We start from the raw sequence: 21,159 nt of genomic DNA, 5'->3' as shown, positions 1-21,159 counted from the left end.
CCGGAGGAATGGGAAGATGAGCGAGAGGAGGAAGACGAGGAGGAGGCGAACCTCCTTGGCGCCCATGCGCGTCGGTGTTGCGACGGGGCGGCCCCCGTCGCAGGATAGGTCAACGGCGGGTTGTTGTCGCCGTCGAGGTACGCCAGCACGCCATCCAGCGTGCGGCCGGGGACGCCCCACCACAGGTAATTTATACTATCTGCTCCTGCCGAACGGAGACAGCCTGAATTAAGGCCTCTTTGATTCATATGATTTTATTGTCATGACATCTTTAATCCTACAAGATTGTACTCCCTTCGTTCCAAATTACTCGTCGTGGTTTTAGTTCAAATTTCGTCGTGGTTTTAGTTCAAACACGACGAGTAATTTGGAACGGAGGGAGTAGCTAGTAGGAATCAGCAAGTAATGTTTGATGCATCATAGGGAAGTCGCAGAAATTTGGAAAAGAAGTTTTGAGTGGATTGTAATTCGAGACTGGATTTCCTACTCCCGGGAGCAGCCACACCTCTCCCCCTCTTCAATCTCAAGTTGATGGTGGATGTCCAAGTACTTCAAAGCATTGACGACTGCACTCTGAACATAAGCATAAAACTATAAAAATTCAGAATCTCACGCATAGCGGAGTTCCCAGACCAATAAAACAAAGGATTGTCGAAGCACAACCCAAATCATTCCGAGCTCCTCCTCTAAATCGACAGAACAACCCTAAATCGAAGCTCCCTGCCGCTTCCAGGTGAGTATCGTGTCGTTGCTTAATGTTTATCTTGATGTGGCGAGGTGAGATGGGATCGATGTATCCACAAATGGATCATGTTATGAACAAATATTTTGTTATTGCAGCCTGCCGGCCACTATCTGTTTTAATTTGCTGGGACGTGAAACTGAACACCTGATCTGTATCGAAGCAGGCTCCATGCCTCCATGAACTGATCGACCAAGAAATTTAAAGGTACAATAAGGATAGATTTGAAAATCTATCACAAGGGGCGGTGGCGCAGTTGGTTAGCGCGTAGGTCTCATAGCTAAAGCGAGTGATCCTGAGGTCGAGAGTTCGAGCCTCTCTCGCCCCAAACTTTTTGAAGTTTCCCTTTTATTGAGTTTTTTTATTTAAACTTTTTTCCTCCAACCATCCTTTCTTCTGAAATAAAAATTTCCGCTCGCTGAATTTTGTAAACCTGTAGCAGGTTGAAATTTTCCTTTTTTGGACATTTTTTATTTATTTTTTTCCTGCAACCAACCTTTCTTCTGGAATAAAAATTTTCCAGTCGCTGAATTTTCTAAACCTGTAGCAGGTTGAAATTGTCCCTTTTTGGACATTTTTTATTTAATTTTTTTCCTGCAACCAACCTTTCTTCTGGTTCTGGAATAAAAAGATTTCACTCGCTGATTTTTCTAAACCTGTAGCAGGTCTGGTGCTTGTTCGTGTGTAATTGCACGAATCTCGCACCATTCATGCTGCTCTGTAGCAGGGCGAGTCTTTTCCTTGCAAACTGAAGCTGGCAAGACAGCACCCGCATAGCTGCACCCACTCAGGCAGGCCTCAGGTCTTGACAACCAAGTTGAAACCTCCAGATTGCAGGTTGGCAAGCTGGCTGGCATGAACACCGATTGATTCGCCTCGCTCTGCTTGTTTAACTCTAGAACACGCGCTCCCGGTGCTGCTTCTTTCTCATGGAAAGATTATCGTGTTTTTCAATCGCAAAGACATCATTAGAGGGGACACAACGATGACGGGAAGGGCTAGAGCATTTGATCTTGATACATATGGGGTATCCCTTCTCTTCAGAATCAAACCGAGCACAACAACATATACAATGCATAATTTTTCAAAATACATACACACATGGTAAGACTTTGAGCGCCACATGACACATCAGTATATGATCAAAAATCAATGTAAGGGAGAAAATTTGTAACAATTCTCAGTTGTACATGACATGCTAGCTGGCTCATCACCGCCAGAGAAACAAAAATGAAATTAAAAAAGGAATCTTGTGTATTTGTTTTCTTTTTGTATAATAATATATGGCTTTATTATTATGTAATGGTTGCATAATGATTTGCGCACACATCACATTAAAATAAAAAACAGTGACAAAAAAGATTCCAACAAAGACAAAAATTCACAAGCATGGGCAATGAAATGGGAAACAAGACAAGGACGAAGATTTATTGCTATATTTTGTAGATGGCTCCTACAAGCAAATATGATTCTCCTACTTGCTCCCTCCGGTGATTTTTCTTTTGGTTCATCCTCTTAATTTTTTCTTCTCATCATAAGATCGATATAATTGTTTTTATCTCCATGCATACGTCCATGATTTTAAACGGCGCAAACAAAAAATTGACATGATGATGGTCGATTAAGTGAGGTGACCAGTATTCCATATAGTGTCCTGGGTGCTCCATGCCAGCCGTTATATTCCTGTCCAGGAATACAAATGGAGAAATGCCGCGAAAAAGGTTGCTCTTCTTCCATAAAAGTGTACTCAGTCAAAAAATAATAATAATGCAATTTGGCTATGTGCATCGTGTGATGCAGAAGTCGAGAATTATTATTTTCTGTTGAATCACTTATAGTGGGTATATATAGTTGCTTTTATCACTACGTAGCTGTTCCAAGATGATTTGCATACCCATCCCATCACAAAAACAATGACAAAAATGCCACAACAGCTAGGAATACTTACAAACGTGGGCAGTGAAAATGGGAATCTAGATAGCCAATGGCCAAGATTTGTTTTTGCGTTACGCAGATCGGTTTGGATCAAAGATGTTTTCTTTCCTCGTGATTCATAAGATCCCAAAAGAGTCTCTAGTGATTTTCTTACTCCCTTCTTCTCACCACGGGGGTGTACGAGTTTTACTCAGGTTATACAAATATAAATGTCTACAAGTAATGTATAATATGGCCCTTGAATAAAATTTAAAGGAGCAAAAGGCCTATTAGCTCAGCTGGTTAGAGCGTCGTGCTAATAACGCGAAGGTCACAGGTTCGAGACCTGTATGGGCCATTAATTTTTTTTTGTTTTCTCTTTTTTTGTGCACAATGAAAAAAAACAAAAAAAAACTTGGCTTCGCCCGGGTTCGAACCGGAGACCTTCAGTGTGTTAGACTGACGTGATAACCAACTACACCACGAAACCATAATGATCAGGTAATTAAGTTCCCCTAGAAGGTCATACAACTGATATATAGGATGCTCAAATAATGCTCCACTGGTTCATAAGAAGAAAAAATATACGATGTCAAGAAAATTAGTTTCACACAAGTATCACAGCCCAACCAGAAATTTATATATAGTTGGCCAACTGTCATTGAACTAATTTTGATGACAGTTCTGTCCAACACTTTTGGAATAACACACTGATCTCGCAAAAAAAAAAAAAACTGTAGAAGCTGGAAATTTTTACAACTTATATATGCTTAAGTCACTGATCCACAAGAAAAGAATTCATCATGTGAACGCATGCAGAGCTTGATTGCAGGCCAACGATTATCATAATATAGTTGGCTCAACCCTAGTGTTACTGAACTGTTCTTGCAAAGAAACTCTTCCCATTTTCAGATACCAACAGAGTTTTCCGTTAAATGAACTAGAGTATGCTACTTGGGCTCATGGAAATGCACCATCTGTACAGCTAGGCATGTAAATAATAGGCCCAAGGCCGTTCGTGTGTGTACTAAAAACTAATGGGCCATGGCAAAAAATAAAGTAAAATGCTACTGAGCTGATTTCCATGCAACTAGAGTAGTAAATCTAAAATAAAATGCAACTAGAGTAGTATCAATCACATAGAGAACTAAGATGCATACAGCCACACACCAACAATCCGACAGAAAATAATATATGAAAACAACACAATGACAACAGTAAAGTGAAATAATAATATGTAGCATTGATTGGTTGTTTAAAATATATTGCTAATATGTTTTTTGGCAGTGGAAAAAAAGGGGAAATGTCTTGCTAATATTGTCGTGCCAGCGAAGTGCAATATTATCGTGTCGGAACCTGTGTAAAGCGAATAATTCTTGAAAAACTAACCAGCTGGTGCGCAAAGTGGCGCTCATGATTTATTTCCATCTTTTTTGGTGAAAGGATTCGTTTTAGTCTTTGTTTGCTTTCTCCCAAAGGGAATATTTTTAAAAATCTTTTGTCGAGACGAGGTCCACAATTTAACTAATTCGAAGCTAGAAACTTGATCTTCTCGTATGATTAAGTACTAGCAAACATGCCCGTGCGTTGCAACGGGAGAAAACAACTCTTGCACACCCTTTATCCACTGAGCATCGCTAAAGACATCACCTAATGCCCATAACATAATAAACATGACTAATGCCTCATCCTCAGGTCCACATCCTCCATTTCAATATAACATTAGACACATGCTTCCGCTTGTCGTCTTTGCCGTCCTCGTCGCCGGTGGTCGCGGTACCAGTTGTCACTAACCAAGGTTGGCCAGGTCCAATAGCTGGATTGTTTAGTCGCTTTCGTGCCCGGCGAAGATCAAGAACGTTAAACAAAGTTTTTTTAATCATCTGGCTAATATAATACTCCCTCCGTTCCTAAATATTTGTCTTTCTAGAGATTTCAACAGGTGACTACATCCGGAACAAAATAAGTGAATCTATGCTCTAAAATATGACTATATACATCCGTATGAGATATATAGTCCATTTGACATCTCTAAAAAGACAAATATTAGGAACAAAGGGAGTAGGAAAAAGCACTGCACATACTATATGTATGTGTCATCATATAAATTGAGTAGTTTGTATCAGATAGACCATGAAACCTTAGTTGGACTCCTCATGCATTTTGACGGGAGTCACTGGGCTGAGTGAAACTGGTCGTACGTGAAGACGCGACAGAGAAAAAGATTCCTTCCATGTCCCTAGTTTAATAAACTGAACTAAAACAATCCATCAGGTGCGCATATTTAAAATATTCGCCAAGTTTTATTAATAGGTATAGATTAAAGCAATTTAGCTACAGTACCTCCCATTTTAAAAAAAAACATGTTTTAAAAAATATTTGCCTTTACAAATTTAAAGTTCAAAACATATTTGTGTTTTTAAAATGTTTGCTAATTTCAAAAATAATCACATCAGTACCTCCTTGTTTTAAAAAATAATTAGGTTTCAAAAAATAAAATAAAAATAGAAATATTGTTTTTCTTTTAAAAAAGTTTGAGATTCAGTTTTTTATTAACAACTTTGCAAATTTTTCGCGTTCCAAAAGATATTTACATTTAAAAATATCTTTTCCTCTCACTATCTCGCGTGACTGCTACCTAAATTTAAAATTTTGCGCTGCTTATTAGATACCAAGGCTTGCTTAGTCTACTGGCTAGCACTCTTAGCGTCTATCTTGAGCGGCAGGGTTCAATTCCTTGCAGTGCAATATTTATTCTTGGATATGTTTTTGCTGGGGCGGGCTGTTGGTATGCTAATGGGCCGGCCCATTACGGATCTGTGCGTGCTGTGTTTTTTTTTCGGACAGAAAGGAATCGGGAGAAACCGCTGGGACGTACGAAAATTATTTTGGTCCCACCGTAAACGAAAAAAACTGGAGAAACAATTCTCCCTTTAATATTAGGTAAAGATAAAGATATGGTAAAGCGGCATCCTTTTTTATTTTTCGAGCATCAGCATGCATGGTAAGATGCATCCACTGATATTTTCCGTTCAGGTACGTCTTCAACATTTATTAGATATTCATTTTCTTGGGCAAAACTCACAACATCTTAATCTTCTGCTTATGATCATTTCAAATTTTCTCAACGCTCTCAGCTCTTAAATAGTGTTTTTTGAGCCATGAAGAAGAAGAAAAAGAAAAAGAAGGTGATGATATATGCATAGCACAGACACACACGTATAGTTAAACCAGGGAGATTTTATTTAGGGGGGCCTGTTTACAACAAGCATGGCATGGCACCTGACTGCTGATGCAGGTCAGGTGCATAGATAAGGCCCTCGATCAGGTAGCGGTTACATGGTATGGTAGTAGTAGATCGATATGATCGATGCTGCACGCGCGGTGCATGCATGATCGATGATCAATGATCTAGCAGCTGCAGCAGGAGCAGCCGCAGCTGGTGCCGCACTTGCACTGGGTGCAGCCGCAGCCGCCGTTCTCGGCCGCCATCTCCATGCCGCCGGAGCTCCTGCACGTACCCCACCCATACCAAGATCAACATACAGTCATATTGTTACGATCGAGTGCATGATATATGAGGAAGGAGAAGGGACGTACGCCTTGTGGGTGGCGGTGGCGGAGACGAGGAGGGTGGCGCCGGCGGCCTCGGCCTCCGGGTACATGTTGCAGCCGCCGCAGCCGTTGCCGCACTTGCAGGCGGTGCCGCAGCCGCAGTTTCCTCCGCAGCAAGACATCCTCGGTTCGGTTGGAGCTTCGGAGATGGAGAGGCTTTGATTGGCTATGAGCTTCTTGTGTGCTTCTTGCTGGCTTGAGGAATAATGGAGGGGCGTGGAGGCCTATTTATAGGCAGGAGGAAGGAGGAGAAGAGATGCTGCACGCACGTATAGGTACAGGCACTTTGGCAAAGGATGGAGGCGAGCAACCGAGGGACCACCGCCTAGGGAAGAGGAATAAGGATAGGGCCGTCTCATCACCCAATTTGATTCTCTCTGTCCATATCTCTACTACACTACCTTGCTTCTTTCTTTCTTTCTTTCTTTCTTTCTTTCTTACAAGGAACTATAACCAAAAGTCACCTGTGGGAATCTAGCTATACCTATTTTAATGTAATTTTATTTGTTCATGTTGTCGGTGGAAATATCAACCTCAGCCGATAACCGATGATGCCTATATGCTTCAAGATTTAGGCATTATTGCAGGAACAATCTTATCTCTTGAATGTTACTAGTATGTGAGTCAAATTTGAACCAAATTCCAAAACTTGAGGAAGAAAATACTGTTTCTAAAAGAAAAAAAAATACCAAGGGGCGCAAAGGGTGTGGTATAGTATCTCCAGCAGACCGTCCAAAATACTGTCATATGTACTACTCCCTCCGTCGAAAATACTTGTCCAAGAAATGAATGTATCTAGATGTATTTTAGTTCTAGATACATTCATTTGTATACATTCCTACGACAAGTATTTCCAGACGGAGGGAGTATCTCCGTATGGTTTATCATGTAAAAAGATTCCACTTCTTAGTCATTTCCATCTCCATCGGAGCGTCCAAATTCTCTCTTATATTTTTGATAATATCATAGAACTACCAATTCTTTTCTTGTTTGCGGGGGATATAACTACCAATTCGACTATGACTTCTAACCCAACTAAAAAAACTATGATTTCTAACAGCTATAACCACAACAGTTTTTGGTTTCACGGAAGCAGAAGCATATTGAGTTGGCGCCCGCAATCTGTTGCTCTACCATTCATCATGCTCCGAAAACTATCATTCAATTCCATGAGGCAGCTCGCAGCAAGAAAATCCAATAGAAACAACACCTAGAAGCAAGTACAGTGGCAACAAATATAGCAGCAAGCATCATATCTCTTCCCTTCATCAACTTCTCATCTTGACGGCCCCCCATTTATTCTCCTCACCGCACCGATGCCTCCAAAGGTCCCTCCTGATGCCCATTTCTCCTCACTGAGCCCACCATTTCCTTGTCGGCGCACCCTTTCTCTTCTCTCCCACAGCCGGAGCCAACTCATTATCATTGGGTTCAAGTGAACCCAATGAAATTTGCTATATCCCTTATAACATCACAGTAGCTTAAGACTAAGCAAAGAACCGAACCCATTGTTTAGCAGAGCTGAACCTAATGGTCTATATTTCTGGCTTGAGAATACAGTTTTTGAATCTTCCATAAAAACATGCACATGCCCATGCATGTCCCATTCGTTACGTGTATCTACATAAAAAAGAAAGCAAAACACATAGAGGTGAGAAGGAACCGAGTGGGTGCTGGCAATATGTCCTTGTCACCCGCCGGTGGAACGCTCGAACTAGCTACAACTATGCACTTGTTGACTTGTTTGTTATAGAAGTGAACTATATAATCGACTAGTTTCTTACGTGGAAATACACTAAATATCACTGATATTTTCTGTAGGGCCTCCGGTGCTCCACGTCAGTGGTACCGATGATCGCATTATGAGACCCTTTTCCATATTCATGCAATAATTACATAATTAACATGTCCTCGCTTAAAACGACAAATAAAATTCAGTAGTGATGCAGATCAGGCTTTCATTGGCTAGGAGCTTCTTGTGGTTCTTGGTTGATGGTTCGAGGAACAATGGTGAGGCAGAGAGGGCAAGCGAGCAGGAGGAAGGAGAGATGAGATGAGAGATGCTTTACGTACACACATACTTTGGCAAAAGGATGGACGCGGGCGACCGATGGATCGCCGTATAGGGAAGAGGAATAAGGATAGGGTCCTCCCATCATTTGATTCTCTTTGTCTCTATCTAGCTTCTTTCTTACAATAAGGAACTAGAGCCAATATCCATTTGTTGTTGGAATTGATTCATACTTTTTAATTATTATTATTTGTGCTAATCTGTAATTACAATTTGTGTTATTACAGGAGAGGAAGGATCTTGACGATGTTGGAAATAATGGTATTAACTAGTGATTTTTTAGTAAGCATTGAGTTAATTTTGAACTAACAATTTTTAAAATCTTCGTAAAAAAGTAACTATATTCCATACATTGGTTGATGACCCTTGCCTTTTTGATATTACTGAGGCAAAAAAGGTTTTCCTCTTAGCCTAAGGTCGCCAAAAGTCTCAGTGCCCCTTGATCTAGAATAGTCTGGCAGCTTTTTTTTTCTTTTTCGGTATTACATGAGGAAGAGGAATTTTACAACCATTTTCATCTCTATTCCATTGTTATTTCAATAACTGTCACACTTCCACTATTTTTGAATAATCGTGGCCTCTTTCGTTTGCGGATTTTCAAAAGCACATAAACAAGAAATATCAACGTAGGAACTTTATGTCATGATGTATTAAATCCTATGAGAATTCAAAATATAGAACATATAATATAGCTATAGAAATGTTGTGTTGTTGATCCGTGAGAAAATTACAAGAATCTCCTTAAGCAATAGGTGCAAGCAAAGTTGTCACTGAACCAAGGAACCACAAGGTTTGATTCAACAGAAATTATCTTCCAAATTCATGGAAAGGAGGCCATATGAATATTTTATGGTTCCATACCTACAATATCAAGGAAGTCCCATAGAAAAGATTTCTGACAAATAAAACCCTCTGAAATTTCTATATGATTCCTTCGAACCAAAAGCATCATAACCGATAAATTATTCAAGGCTTGGGTATTGATAAATGCCACAATATCTCAGGCTCATTAGCCTTGCTGTTTTATTTGTATTTTCATGCTTTTGAAAAAAAACCCGCAAAACCAATCAAAATGTACATGACTGTATTTATGTACGCTTGTAGAGATTTATGATTTTTCATGCCATGTGCAGTCAAATAGAAATAAATATGTTAATATATTTTTCTATTAGAAAGGAGGATTTACCACCGGACTCTGCATCAGATGATACACATAATTATATTATTAATTATTGAAACGATGCTAAGCAAAGGTAAGCACTAAGGCCGATCAAATCGACGAACAAAAAAAAGTAAAAAAAAAAGGTCATCCAGATAGGACACACCTCGCGGCAGCATCTCCAAATTCTACCACAAAACCTAAAGGTTGTATAGTAGCAGACAAAGCGCACTATTGAACACACATTAAATATTTCTAACACAGATCACAGATCAACTCACTTTTTGTTAGTTTGCGGATGAAAGCAAAGCAAAAAAAGGTAAGAAGGAAACTGAGTGGGTGGTGCCAATTCTTGCCCCCAGTGGAAAGCTCCATTTAGGGCTATGCAATTCTTGACTTGATTATTTTGCTTGCACAGTTGGCCGCATATGATGACTTTGTGCACGTACTGGGGATAAAAATCTCTGATATTTCACATGTCTCCTTGAGTGCTGCACGTCGGCCGTTATTTCCCATCCAGGTATATATCTAGAGAAGGAATATTGAGGGGCGTCATGAAAACATAGTATTTTTTTCACAGGAGCACGGAAATTGATTTTGGAGCTTGGCCTCCATGAAGCCTTTTTTGGGAAAATTCAAAAACCAGTTTTTGATGTTTCGAACAATCAAGAAGAAACACATGTATATAGGGATATACATAGACATGACGGGTCGATAGAGATGTTCCTTGAGCACTATTCGCCCGCCTGCATATATGGCTTTATTATCTTGTAGCTGTTGCAGGATGATTCGCGCGCACATCACATCACAAGAAGTCAGAAACAATGACAGAAAAAGATACCAACAGCGACGATTACTTACAAGCATGGACAACGAGATGGGAACTAGCAAGATCTATTGTCGCATTTTGCAGATTGCTTCAACGAGCAAAGATGACTTCTTCTCTTAGCTCGAACCCCTTGATGGTTTTTCTTTCTTTTGATTCATTCTCTTATTACCTTTTTCTTCTAATCATTTACCCAGGCTCGCCGATATAACATTTATTGTGGCGGAGCTTAGTTAGGGCCAAAGGGGTATGACTCCACAGCGAAATTTATTCTTTAGACTATTTCAAGTCTATTATTGAACACTATTTAGGCCAAAACTGGCATAATACACTAGGTTAACCCCTTCATCTCTGGCCAAAGCTCATTCATCTTAGTCATCTAGCACCCTCTCAAATTTGGAGGGCTGGCACTGCACATGTATTGATCGATCATGTTACACTAGAGGTTGTAAAGAAAGAGTGGATAGGAAAGTACCTTTCTACACCCAGGAGCAAATGCACCTTGTGTGAACAGTAAAATCAAAAAATAGAAAAAATATTCAAAAAATTCTGATTTTTTTGTGACATACTTTCACAAATGTTTGTTGTGCATGCAAAGTTTCATCGCGAAATCACATTGGTGGAAGGCGTGCCAAAAAAACAAAATCAGAGCTCCAAAATGCTTTTGTAAGTAACATTTTCAGAGCATCGGTTTTGTTTTTTTACCACGCCTTCCACCAATGTGATTTTGCAATGAAATTTTGCATGCACAACAAATATTTGTGAAACTATGCCACAAATTTTTTTAGAATTTTAGTATTTTGGAATTTATCTGTTCACACCAGGAGCATTTGCTCCTGGGTGTAGAAACTCCACGTCCGAGTGGACAACATTAAAACAGAAAGAGCGGCCTATTAGCTCAGCTGGTTCCACTAGCGGTTTTAATTTATCCTCTTCTTAAACTTTTGTTCTAATCATCAGATCGATATACAACTTTTAGCCCCGTGCATATGTACATGGATTTTAAACGCCGCAAACCAAAGATTGATGCGATAATGATTGATTACTTGAGATGACTGAACGAACCCAACGGTGAGCCGGTGACTGATATTTCATGTGGTGTCTTGAACGCCAACGTTATATTTCCATCAAAGTATAGAGAAGGAAGGGATACTGCGAAAACATAGTTCTTTTTTCCATATAATGAAAAACAAATTTTGGCTGCATGGATCCTATGACGCAGAAGTTGAGAGTGATTTTTTTTCTCTTGGAATGCTTAAATCGATGCATTATCGAAATAATGGGTCTGAATATGCGCCTTGAGCAGGCATATATACTTGCTGTTACTCACCCGCTTGCATATGTATGACTTTATCACTATGAAGCTCTTGCAAGATGATTTGTGTGCCCATCACATCACAGTAACAATGACAAGACGGCCCCAATAACCACGAATACGCACAAACATTGATAGTGACATGGAAATTTAGATAGCCACGGACCAAGATTTATTGCTGCATCTTGTGATTCATAATATCAGCTTGCTCTTTTCTTCTCACCACAGGGTTCTGAACAGGTGCTGCACGGGCCTATTAATGAAATATATACAAGGAAGAACACTTCACCACTAAAGAGGCCTATTAGCTCAGCTGGTTAGAGCGTCGTGCTAATAACGCGAAGATCACAGGTTCGAGACCTGTATGGGCCATTCTCTCTTTTTCTTTTTCTTTTTCTTTTTCTTTTTTTACACAGTAGAAAATGTGAAAACACTTGTTAACAAGGCCCGTACCCCGGGCCAAGATGTGAGAGCCGAGGATATGTCTCGCCCGTACCTAATTCGGACAGCCCATTAGCGCAGTCGATTGCCGCTTGTTTATCGCTGTGGGTTCGCTCGTTCCTCTCCAGTTTTCTGTGTTTTTTTCTTTACCATTTTATTTTGTGTTTTTACTGGTTTCTTTGGTTTTTCTATTCCCTTTTGCTAGCCTTTGTTTTCTATTTATGTATTCACTGGTTACCTTTAGATTTTTCTTTGTTTGCATTACTTCTGTTTTTTACTTTCTTTATTTCTAGGTTTTCTTTGTATTCTTCGGTTTTCTTTGCTCTTTTACTTCTTTGTCTGTTTTTTTTTCAACACATATCTACTTCTCAGTACACAATTTACATTTTCAGCGCACATGTGAAATATAGTTTTTTATACTTTGGACATTTTTCAAAGACATGATATACATTTTTTTAAACAAATTTCAGAATAATTTTTGAAAACAAGATAAGTTTTTTTCAAAATAGACGTCATAGTTTTACAATTAAAATAAACATTATTTTAAACTACATGGACACTTTTTACACAGTATATATATTCCTAAAAATTTCATGGACATTTTTCAACAACGGTGAATATTTTCTTGAAATGCCATGAACATTTTTGTAATGCAAATAAACATTTTTTGGCCTATGGGAACCTTTTTACATTGTACAATATTTTTATTAAAATTTCAAGGACTTTGTGGTTGAACCATTGGATTTTTTCTTAAAATGCCACATATATTTTTTAATGCTATTAAACATTTTTTTTGTTATGCAAACACTTTGTTTACATTGCATGTACTTTTTCTGAAATTGTTTCAGACACATTTTGAAACTCATGAACCATTTTTTAAATGTATGAAATATTTGTTTTTGATTTACACAAATAATTTTGTTCACATTGTATAAACATTTCATAGATGTTAGGTATGTTTTTTTAAACGCGTGACATTTTGTAAATGTCACAAGCACTTTTCGTACACATGATTAACATTTTGTGTACATATTTATCTTTTGAAATGCATGATTAACATTTTTCAATTTTTTATGTAAATTATATTTATATATGTATACATATATTTTAATAATATTTCAAAATATAAAAATATTAAAAATAAAGCTAAAATGTGAAGATAAAATGAAAAAAACATCAATGATGTGAAAGTGGCGTCAGCCTGACACGCCCACCTTCTTACTGGGCCAGACCAACAACAGCACCGTGCATGCAACCTTGCACTAGGTTAAGAAAGCACTTTTTCAGATGGCTCCCCAGAAGGCACCGGGGCCTGATGGCTTCCCAGCACAATTTTTCTAGAAGCACTGGGATATTTGTGGGGATGCGGTCACAAAGGTAGTACTGAGTATCGTTGAAGGGTTGGAGAGTGCACAAGAGATAAATAACACAATCCTAGTTTTGATCCCAAAGGTAAAAAAATCCAATGCTACTCTCTCAATTTCGCCCTATAAGTTTATGCAACGTTCTTTACAAGATTAGCTCTAAGGTTGTAGCAAACTGTCTGAAGGTTGTGATACCTGATATAATATCTGAGGAACAGTCTGCCTTTGTTCGTGGTCGTTTGATTACTCACAACATTATTGCTGCCTATGAGTGTCTGCATTTTATGAAGAGAAACAAGGCCCAGAAGCACAGACACTGTGCGCTAAAGCTTGACATGATGAAAGCCTATGATAGAGTGGAGTGGAATTATCTGAAGGCAATAATGTTAAAGTTGGGATTCACACAGAGATGGGTGGACATTGTGATGGGGATGGTTACTTCGGTTTCATTCTCAGTGCTTTTCAATGGGCAGAAACTTGATGCTTTTAATCCAACACGGGGTATCCATCAGGGGGATCCTATTTCACCATACCTCTTTTTGCTGGCAGCAGAGGGCCTTTCGTGCCTTTTGAAATCTAGAGTTCAGTCATCCAGTCTGGCAGGAATACAACTGGCTTCATCGGCTCCACCGGTTAACCATTTGTTGTTTCCAGATGACAGCCTGCTGTTTTTTAAAGCAAATAGTGAGGGGGCTGAAGAGGTGTCTCTTCTTTTGGAAACCTATGCTAGAGCTTCAGGGCAGAGAATTAATAAAGACAAATCTTCTATCTTTTTCAGTAAAGGTTGCCCAGAAGAGGTAAGATATGCTATTAAAATTATTTTGAATGTCCCTAATGAACAACTGAAGGAGAAATACCTTGGTATGTCATCTGATGTGGGAAGTTCAAAAATGGGGTGTTTAAATATCTCAAGGATCGTTTGTGGAGCAAAATACAGGGATGGATGGAGAAATTATTGTCAGCAGCTGGCAAAGAGGTCCTCATTAAATTAGTAGCCCAAGCTATGCCGGTGTATTCTATGTCCTGTTTAAAACTTCCAAGAGGATTATGCAAGAGTTTAACTTCCATGATTAATGTGTTCTGGTGGGGCAGTAAGAGAGGACAACGCAAGCCGTATTGGGTTTCATGGGACACTATGAGTATGCCCAAGTATATGGGGGGCTTAGGGTTCAAAGATTTTGAAATTTTTAACCTTGCACTCCTTGCTAGGCAGGCCTGGAGAGTTCTTCAAAACCCAGAATCCTTGAGCGCTAGAATCCTTAAGGCTGTATACTATCCGGGTGGTGATTTTGGACAGCCGAACTTGGTAATCATCCCTCTTAGATTTGGCGGTCAGTGATGGAAGGGCGAGATACCTTAAAGCTGGGTCTTATTCGCAGGGTGGGTACTGGAACTACGACGGATATTTGGAACATGAACTGGATTCCACAGACAGAAAATATGAGACCCATTGTTTCGTTGATTGCTCAACCTCCACAACTAGTGTCCGAGCTAATGGACCATGGAAATTCTAGATGGAATGCCGAGCCGATCCAGCAGGTGTTCTTACCATATGATGCAGATGCGATCTTGCAAATTCCAGTCTGTACAAGAAACATAGACGATTTCTGGTCATGGGGTTTTGAGAAGAACGGGATTTTTTCTGTTCGCTCTGCATATAAGATGGTAGTGGAGATAAAAAAGAGAGGAGGGAAGACTGGCTAGAAGAACGGCCAGGTACGTCTAATACGACCGATATGAGTAAATCTTGGACCTCCCTCTGGAATGTTATGATACCTGCAAATATTAAAATGTTTCTATGGAGGTTAGCCAAGAATTCTATCCCCACCGAAGATGTGCGGAAAAATAGAAATATGTCGCATAAGGAGGAGTGCGATGTCTGCGGTGCTCGGGACTCATGGCATCACAACCTGCTCGAGTGTACGATGGCGCGCTGCGTGTGGGTGCTAGTGGATCATGACTTGTTGGAGCACATGATAGCAACAAGTAAACCATCCGCTAAAAAATTGGTTGTTCGCTATGCTGAAGGTTCTCAAACATGATGAGTTTGTTCGTATGGCAGTCACTTTATGGGCAATATGGCATGCAAGAAGAAAACTGATTCATGAGTCAATTACTCAGAACCCATATGACACACATGCTTTTGTTCGGAAGTTTATCACAGAATTTGATCAGTTAAATATTGGGCAAGAAGGACGTGTGATAACAGTGCAACAAGATAGCCATGTTAGAGGAAAATGGATTGCACCAATTGAGGGATATGTTAAAATTAATGTGGATGCGGGTGTGTCCGTTCATCACAACATGGGAGCAGCGGCTGCAGTCTACCAAAATCGAGACGGAGCATATCTTGGGTCATCTTTGTTAGCTATACGTGGTCTTGTCAACCCAGCTATACTGGAAGCTCTTGCTTGCAGGGAAGCACTTGCTTTGGCTCAAGATCTAGGAATGCAGTATATTCAAGTAGCTTCAGACTGTCAGCAATGCATCAGCCACATCCATCAAGGTGTAGGAGGAGAGGATGGAGGAGTTATAAAAGAAATTTTAGAGAGTCTTCAAGGTTTTTCTTCGTGTATTTTTTGTTTCGAACCTCGAGCTTCCAATGTTGACGCTCATAGGCTTGCTAGGTTTGGTGTTTCTCTACCTCAAGGGAGGCATCTATGGCTGGGTCTTCCTGATGACCCGGTTGCTATATCTGTAAACGTAACTGATTAATAAAGCCTAGCTTGTTTTGCTCAAAAAAAAAAAAACTAGGAGTCTCTGCGGGCGATCCCAAATGTAAGGTCCTCTCAAGCTAAACAACACAGATTTGACTCGTTTCCTTGTTAACACCTTGAAGCTGTGATATATAATTTGTTGATCAAGCGGGTCAAGGTCAAAACCTTGATGGTGCTCTAGGGCACCGGTCCATTAGGCCCCAACTGAGAATCTATCAACTTCGTTGTCCATTAATCTGTCACAACCAAGGTGATGACACAATAAGGTTTGAAGATTGAGAAGCACAACAACATGAAGAAGGGACCCGCCTGAAGTGGTGTGGCCCTATTGTGCACTCTAGACGGGCCGACATGAAAAATGACCTAGTTGTTTTCTTAAAAGATGACTCTGGAACCTATAGATGTACTCCCTCCGTAAACTAATATAAGAGTGTTTAGATCACTAAAGTAGTGATCTAAACGCTCTTATATTAGTTTACAGAGGGAGTAGAAATTATCACATAAGGCTTCTTGTCGAACACCTCTGACCTCTTACTCCATTATCCTTCTCCGTATGAACTCACTTTACCCTGCAATGGAATCCTAGAAACTATGTCAAATCCTATGTGATTGTTAGTGTGTTGCCTCCATATATCACAAGAACGTTACATAATCCCAAGAAAACTCAATCTAGTAGCTCACCAGCTGGCTCATAGAGCATCCAGATGTAATACTCAGCTAATTCCCTTGTTTTCATCTATCAAGAACATGCAGAGGTGTTCTAACTACCCTCTTAAGTATTTTTTTAAATATTCATCTTTGTATTATCCTTCTAATACTTAGAATCCATTCGTACAATTTTTTTACACATGACAGTGTTTTTGTCGAGTGCATGAATGCAATAGCTGATGCCCATCGCCATAGAGCTGCAGATGAGGATGTGGATGGCTCGTGCACCGCACAATTCCTAGCTAGCTTTGCGCCAACCCAGCCAGGGTCGTAGCCAGGTTTGACCAACTCCCCCTGCTACCTTCGTGCTACAGTGACACAAAGTTGAAAAATCTTTACTATGGCTATAAGTCATCGAGGAGAATTGCTGCCATGCCCTGGGCCAAGGCCCTATTGCTCGGGGCCTAGCTATGCATTAAACCCTACCCATGGAGCTAGTAGGGCATTGAATCATCCATCCCTACTTCTACAGCTATGATCCAGTAATGACATAAGTCATGATTAAAGTACTCGTCACGGGGGGACGCGGTGGGGTGGGGGGAAGAAGATACTCTCTCTGTCTCAGAATATAAGAACATTTTTGACACTATACTAGTATTAAAAACGTTCTTATATTTTGAGACGGAGGGAGTAGCTTTCATGCCATTATGTCTAGTATACAGATGCAGTAGCTGAACCACGTTGTCATCGAGCTGTAGAGACACACCCGGATTGCGCCTAGCACCCATTTATTTCATCTAAGCTTTGCGCCAACCAAGCCCATGGGCACATTGGACATCCATCTGTACTTCTACAACCCATCAAATTTTTTATTTTGTAGGAGAACTTTTGACAAACCAGTCACAATAGCCAAATTTCTAGAGGAAAGAGGCAGGGTCATGCAGTAAGCTATCATATGTCCAAGGTGCATCGATGGTAGAGATCCTAGCGCTGTGAGATACTCCCTTCATCCTTGAAAGAGTGTAGTTTCAACTTTGTTGGAGGGTCAAACCATCTCAAAGTTTGACCAAGTTTACGCAAAAATATATCAATATTTATGAAACCAAAAGGCATATGATGAAAATATTTTTATCATGAATCTAATGCTACTAATTTCATGACATAAATGTTGATGTATTATTGTATAAATACGGTCAAACATAAAAAAATTGACTTTTTAATAAAGTTGGAAGTATATTTTTTCAAGAACGGAGGTAGTAGAATAGAACTGGCACGCTACTAGGGGTGTAACCCAATCGTCATGCAATCAGATTGCTTGTAGTTCATTGTGGTCATGCAGACGGGAGGAGATATGTCTTTAACAGCGATTATTCACAACTGCATAATTTTATCAATGGAGTTTGTAGAGATATCTTATGAAAACTGGATGCCAACCCAGTTGTTCACGAGCTAGCTAAAACGTAATTCTTTTGTTGGACAAAACTTCTTTTAAAAAATTACCCCACCCATATAATACAACATCCGTATTTGTTACATTTGCCCCAAAGGTCGAAACACTATTAATAAGAACACCATCTATTAACAACACTAAACTTCGCAATCTCATGTGCCACCATATTAGCCTTCTTGTTAATCTCAGAGATTTTCAAATTCATCATAATGGAGACACTCAACGCTTCTTTTTTTAGATCAATAAGGTTTGTCAAGTCCATATTATCATGTACAAGAAAGTAAGCCAAAAAAGAACAGTCAATTTCCAAAGTTATGGGCTTGTGAAGAGTGATACCGATATAAAGACCGGAGAAGGTCGCTCTAAGTTCCGCGTCCTTGATGCTAAAGCACGCACCAATATAATCCCAAAAGAAAATGTTAACTTCTCTAGTATGATCTCTTCGGATGGTAAATTTCACAACTCCCTCAACGCCGTACGGAACACCCTGTAAATTCCACACCTCCCTCAACGCCATACGGAACACATTAGCCTTAGGGGCAGCCTGCCAAAACAAATATTCTAATTTCCCGAGGAACGTTAGCCTTCCAAATAATATTCCAGAGCCTCCTCTCTCCATTTACGGCCACCCTGGAATTCCCCAAATCAATCTCCTTGTCCTTGAGATTGAGGGCAACCTATACCTACTCTTCACCGAAAACAAGCCGTTTTTCTCATGATGCTAGCGTACTAGACGATGAGATCTCCCTCACCCAAATTCAGAACACACAGAGTAAAGTAGATGCGTGATCATAGATTCTTATCCCATCTCCTTATGCCACTCATGAATAAATCAACCAACCATTAGATCTTGGTTTTGGTTTTCTTATCAGTAAATTTCAGGCCAGATTCCCTAGAAAGGCAATTATCCCTCCAAATATTTATACTAGCACCATCGACCACTCTTCATATGATACCCTTTTTCAGCAGCTCAAGCCCATGCGTAATACCTTGCCAAGTAAGCGATGTCATTTGGGGGAAGACTGTATCAATAAGATGCCCATGAGGATAATATTTAGCTTTCATCACCTTGACACACAAAAGAGTCCAGAAATAACAATAATCGCCAAGCTTGCTTCGCCAAAAGCACTTGATTGAATAGTATAAGATCACGAAAGCCCATACCCCCTTCACCTCTTGGTCTTGTCATCTTGTCACAGGCGAGCCAATGAGTTCTTCTCCTATTCTCCTCATCACCCCATCAAACATTCCCGATGATTTGGGATAACTTACCACAAAGAGAAGCTGGGAATCTAAAAATACCCATGGCATCAACTGTAAATGCAGTAAAAAGAACACTACAAGTAACAGAAATTACGTCCATGTTCACAACAATATTTCATGTAACTAGGGCGATGACCCCTCAAGTGAGATTATTTATTTGCTTGTAAACGATGTAATGACTTTTTATAAGCAATACGGCTAGCCGAATGACATTGGCCAAGAAAAAACATTAAACATGGCCATAGGTTTTTTTAAGAAAACATAGAATATCCTTTTCCTTAATTAATATTCAAAGCGGATCACAAGTTTTTCATGTAAGCTACCGGCCTCGAGCTGCTTGGCATGCGATTGCTACTGGCCGTCGGATTAATTCGATATGATAAATAGTTATCTTCGGACAGATGAAACAAAACTCATTAGCTCAGGCAACGATTAATGATGCTTTTGCTTTGAAGGGAAGACAACGGGGCGGTGGCGCAGTTGGCTAGCGCGTAGGTCTCATAGCTAAAGCGAGTGATCCTGAGGTCGAGAGTTCGAGCCTCTCTCGCCCCATTTCTTTGTTTCTCCTATTTTCGACTAGAAAAAACTGTAAAATACTCAGAGAACAGACGCACACAAACACCTGCAATGTGTGCGCAGCAAGAGTTTCTCCACTTGTTAATTCCACAGGTCACATGATTGAATCTCCCCGTCTTGCTTGTTTAATAACTAACATAAGACGCTGACAACAATGGGGAACAATGGATGGATGAACGAACATAATATGACCATCTTTCTTTTCCTCGCAAATAATCCCTTTCTTTTCATAAAACACATGGTAACAGGATCGCACCATGACACATCCATATGAATATATTATCGAACATCAACGCAAGGGAGAAAAATTGTCACAACTCTCAATTGTACGTGGCATGCTAGCCGGTTTGTCACGAGTATCCATCTTTTGACGGAGGAATAAAAATGAAATTGAAAAGGAATTTTGTGTATTTGTTTTCCTCCTGTATAATAATAATAGTTGCTTTATTATTATACAACTGTTGCATCATGATCTGTGCACACATCACATCACATAAAGTTGGAAACGGTGACTAATAAGATTCCAACACCCCTCAATTCCTTGCCTGGTGCTCCAATATGCGGACAACACGCTTAGCATTTGCCATGGACCTCACCGCTGCTACTCACCTTAGATCCATCATTTTTCACAAGTCGTGTTCATTCCCATGCACTTCAATTCTTCCGTGGCTTCTGCCATGGCAGCGGTTCTTGGACGCCCCATCTCTTCCTTGTCTCAACCATACCTGGGTCCTCTGCTTTCCACCTTGAAACTCCCTATCTCAGCCTACGCCCCCTCGTCCACTCCTTGGACCGCTACCTCTCCAGCTTGCGGGCTCTTCTCCTCTCCTCCGGTAGGAGGCTAGTTCCCTGTAACCTGGTGGTAAATAATCTTCCAACCTACTTTATGTGTTCCTACCACCTTCCCTGTGGTGTTATTGAGCTGATCAACCATCGACGTCGTGCCTTTTTTTGGACCAACAAAGATACTTGCACAGGTGATCGCTGTCTAATTGATTAGGATAAAGTGTGTGTAGATGTGCAGCCATCCGCGATCTACGGTGGCAGAATCTGTGCTT

General features: G+C 40.1%; 1 protein-coding gene and 5 non-coding genes across 6 annotated transcripts; 4 read left to right on the top strand and 2 right to left on the bottom strand.

The window, feature by feature from the left end:
* Positions 1-983: 983 nt before the first annotated feature.
* Positions 984-1,070, top strand: TRNAM-CAU. The gene is given in 2 exon segments: positions 984-1,021; positions 1,035-1,070. It is a non-coding gene; the product is annotated as a tRNA-Met (tRNA).
* Positions 1,071-2,940: 1,870 nt separating this feature from the next.
* TRNAI-AAU lies at positions 2,941-3,014 on the top strand. Its single transcript has one exon. It is a non-coding gene; the product is annotated as a tRNA-Ile (tRNA).
* A 58-nt stretch (positions 3,015-3,072) lies between these two features.
* Positions 3,073-3,146, bottom strand: TRNAV-AAC. The gene has a single exon. It is a non-coding gene; the product is annotated as a tRNA-Val (tRNA).
* Positions 3,147-5,876: 2,730 nt separating this feature from the next.
* Positions 5,877-6,475, bottom strand: LOC119270772 (metallothionein-like protein 2C). Its single transcript, XM_037552827.1, has 2 exons — positions 6,257-6,475; positions 5,877-6,167 (listed from the first exon to the last, which is right to left on the bottom strand). The coding sequence occupies exons 1-2, from the start codon at positions 6,391-6,393 to the stop codon at positions 6,068-6,070; spliced, it is 237 nt and encodes a 78-aa protein (XP_037408724.1). The 5' UTR covers positions 6,394-6,475; the 3' UTR covers positions 5,877-6,067.
* A 5,465-nt stretch (positions 6,476-11,940) lies between these two features.
* Positions 11,941-12,014, top strand: TRNAI-AAU. Its single transcript has one exon. It is a non-coding gene; the product is annotated as a tRNA-Ile (tRNA).
* Positions 12,015-19,990: 7,976 nt separating this feature from the next.
* TRNAM-CAU lies at positions 19,991-20,077 on the top strand. The gene is given in 2 exon segments: positions 19,991-20,028; positions 20,042-20,077. It is a non-coding gene; the product is annotated as a tRNA-Met (tRNA).
* Positions 20,078-21,159: the final 1,082 nt, after the last annotated feature.

This window comes from Triticum dicoccoides, chromosome 3A (genome assembly GCF_002162155.2).
Source record: "Triticum dicoccoides isolate Atlit2015 ecotype Zavitan chromosome 3A, WEW_v2.0, whole genome shotgun sequence".
Classification (NCBI taxonomy): Eukaryota; Viridiplantae; Streptophyta; class Magnoliopsida; order Poales; family Poaceae; genus Triticum; species Triticum dicoccoides.
Note: the sequence above shows the minus strand (reverse complement) of the source record. Positions and strands in the feature narration are given on the sequence as shown.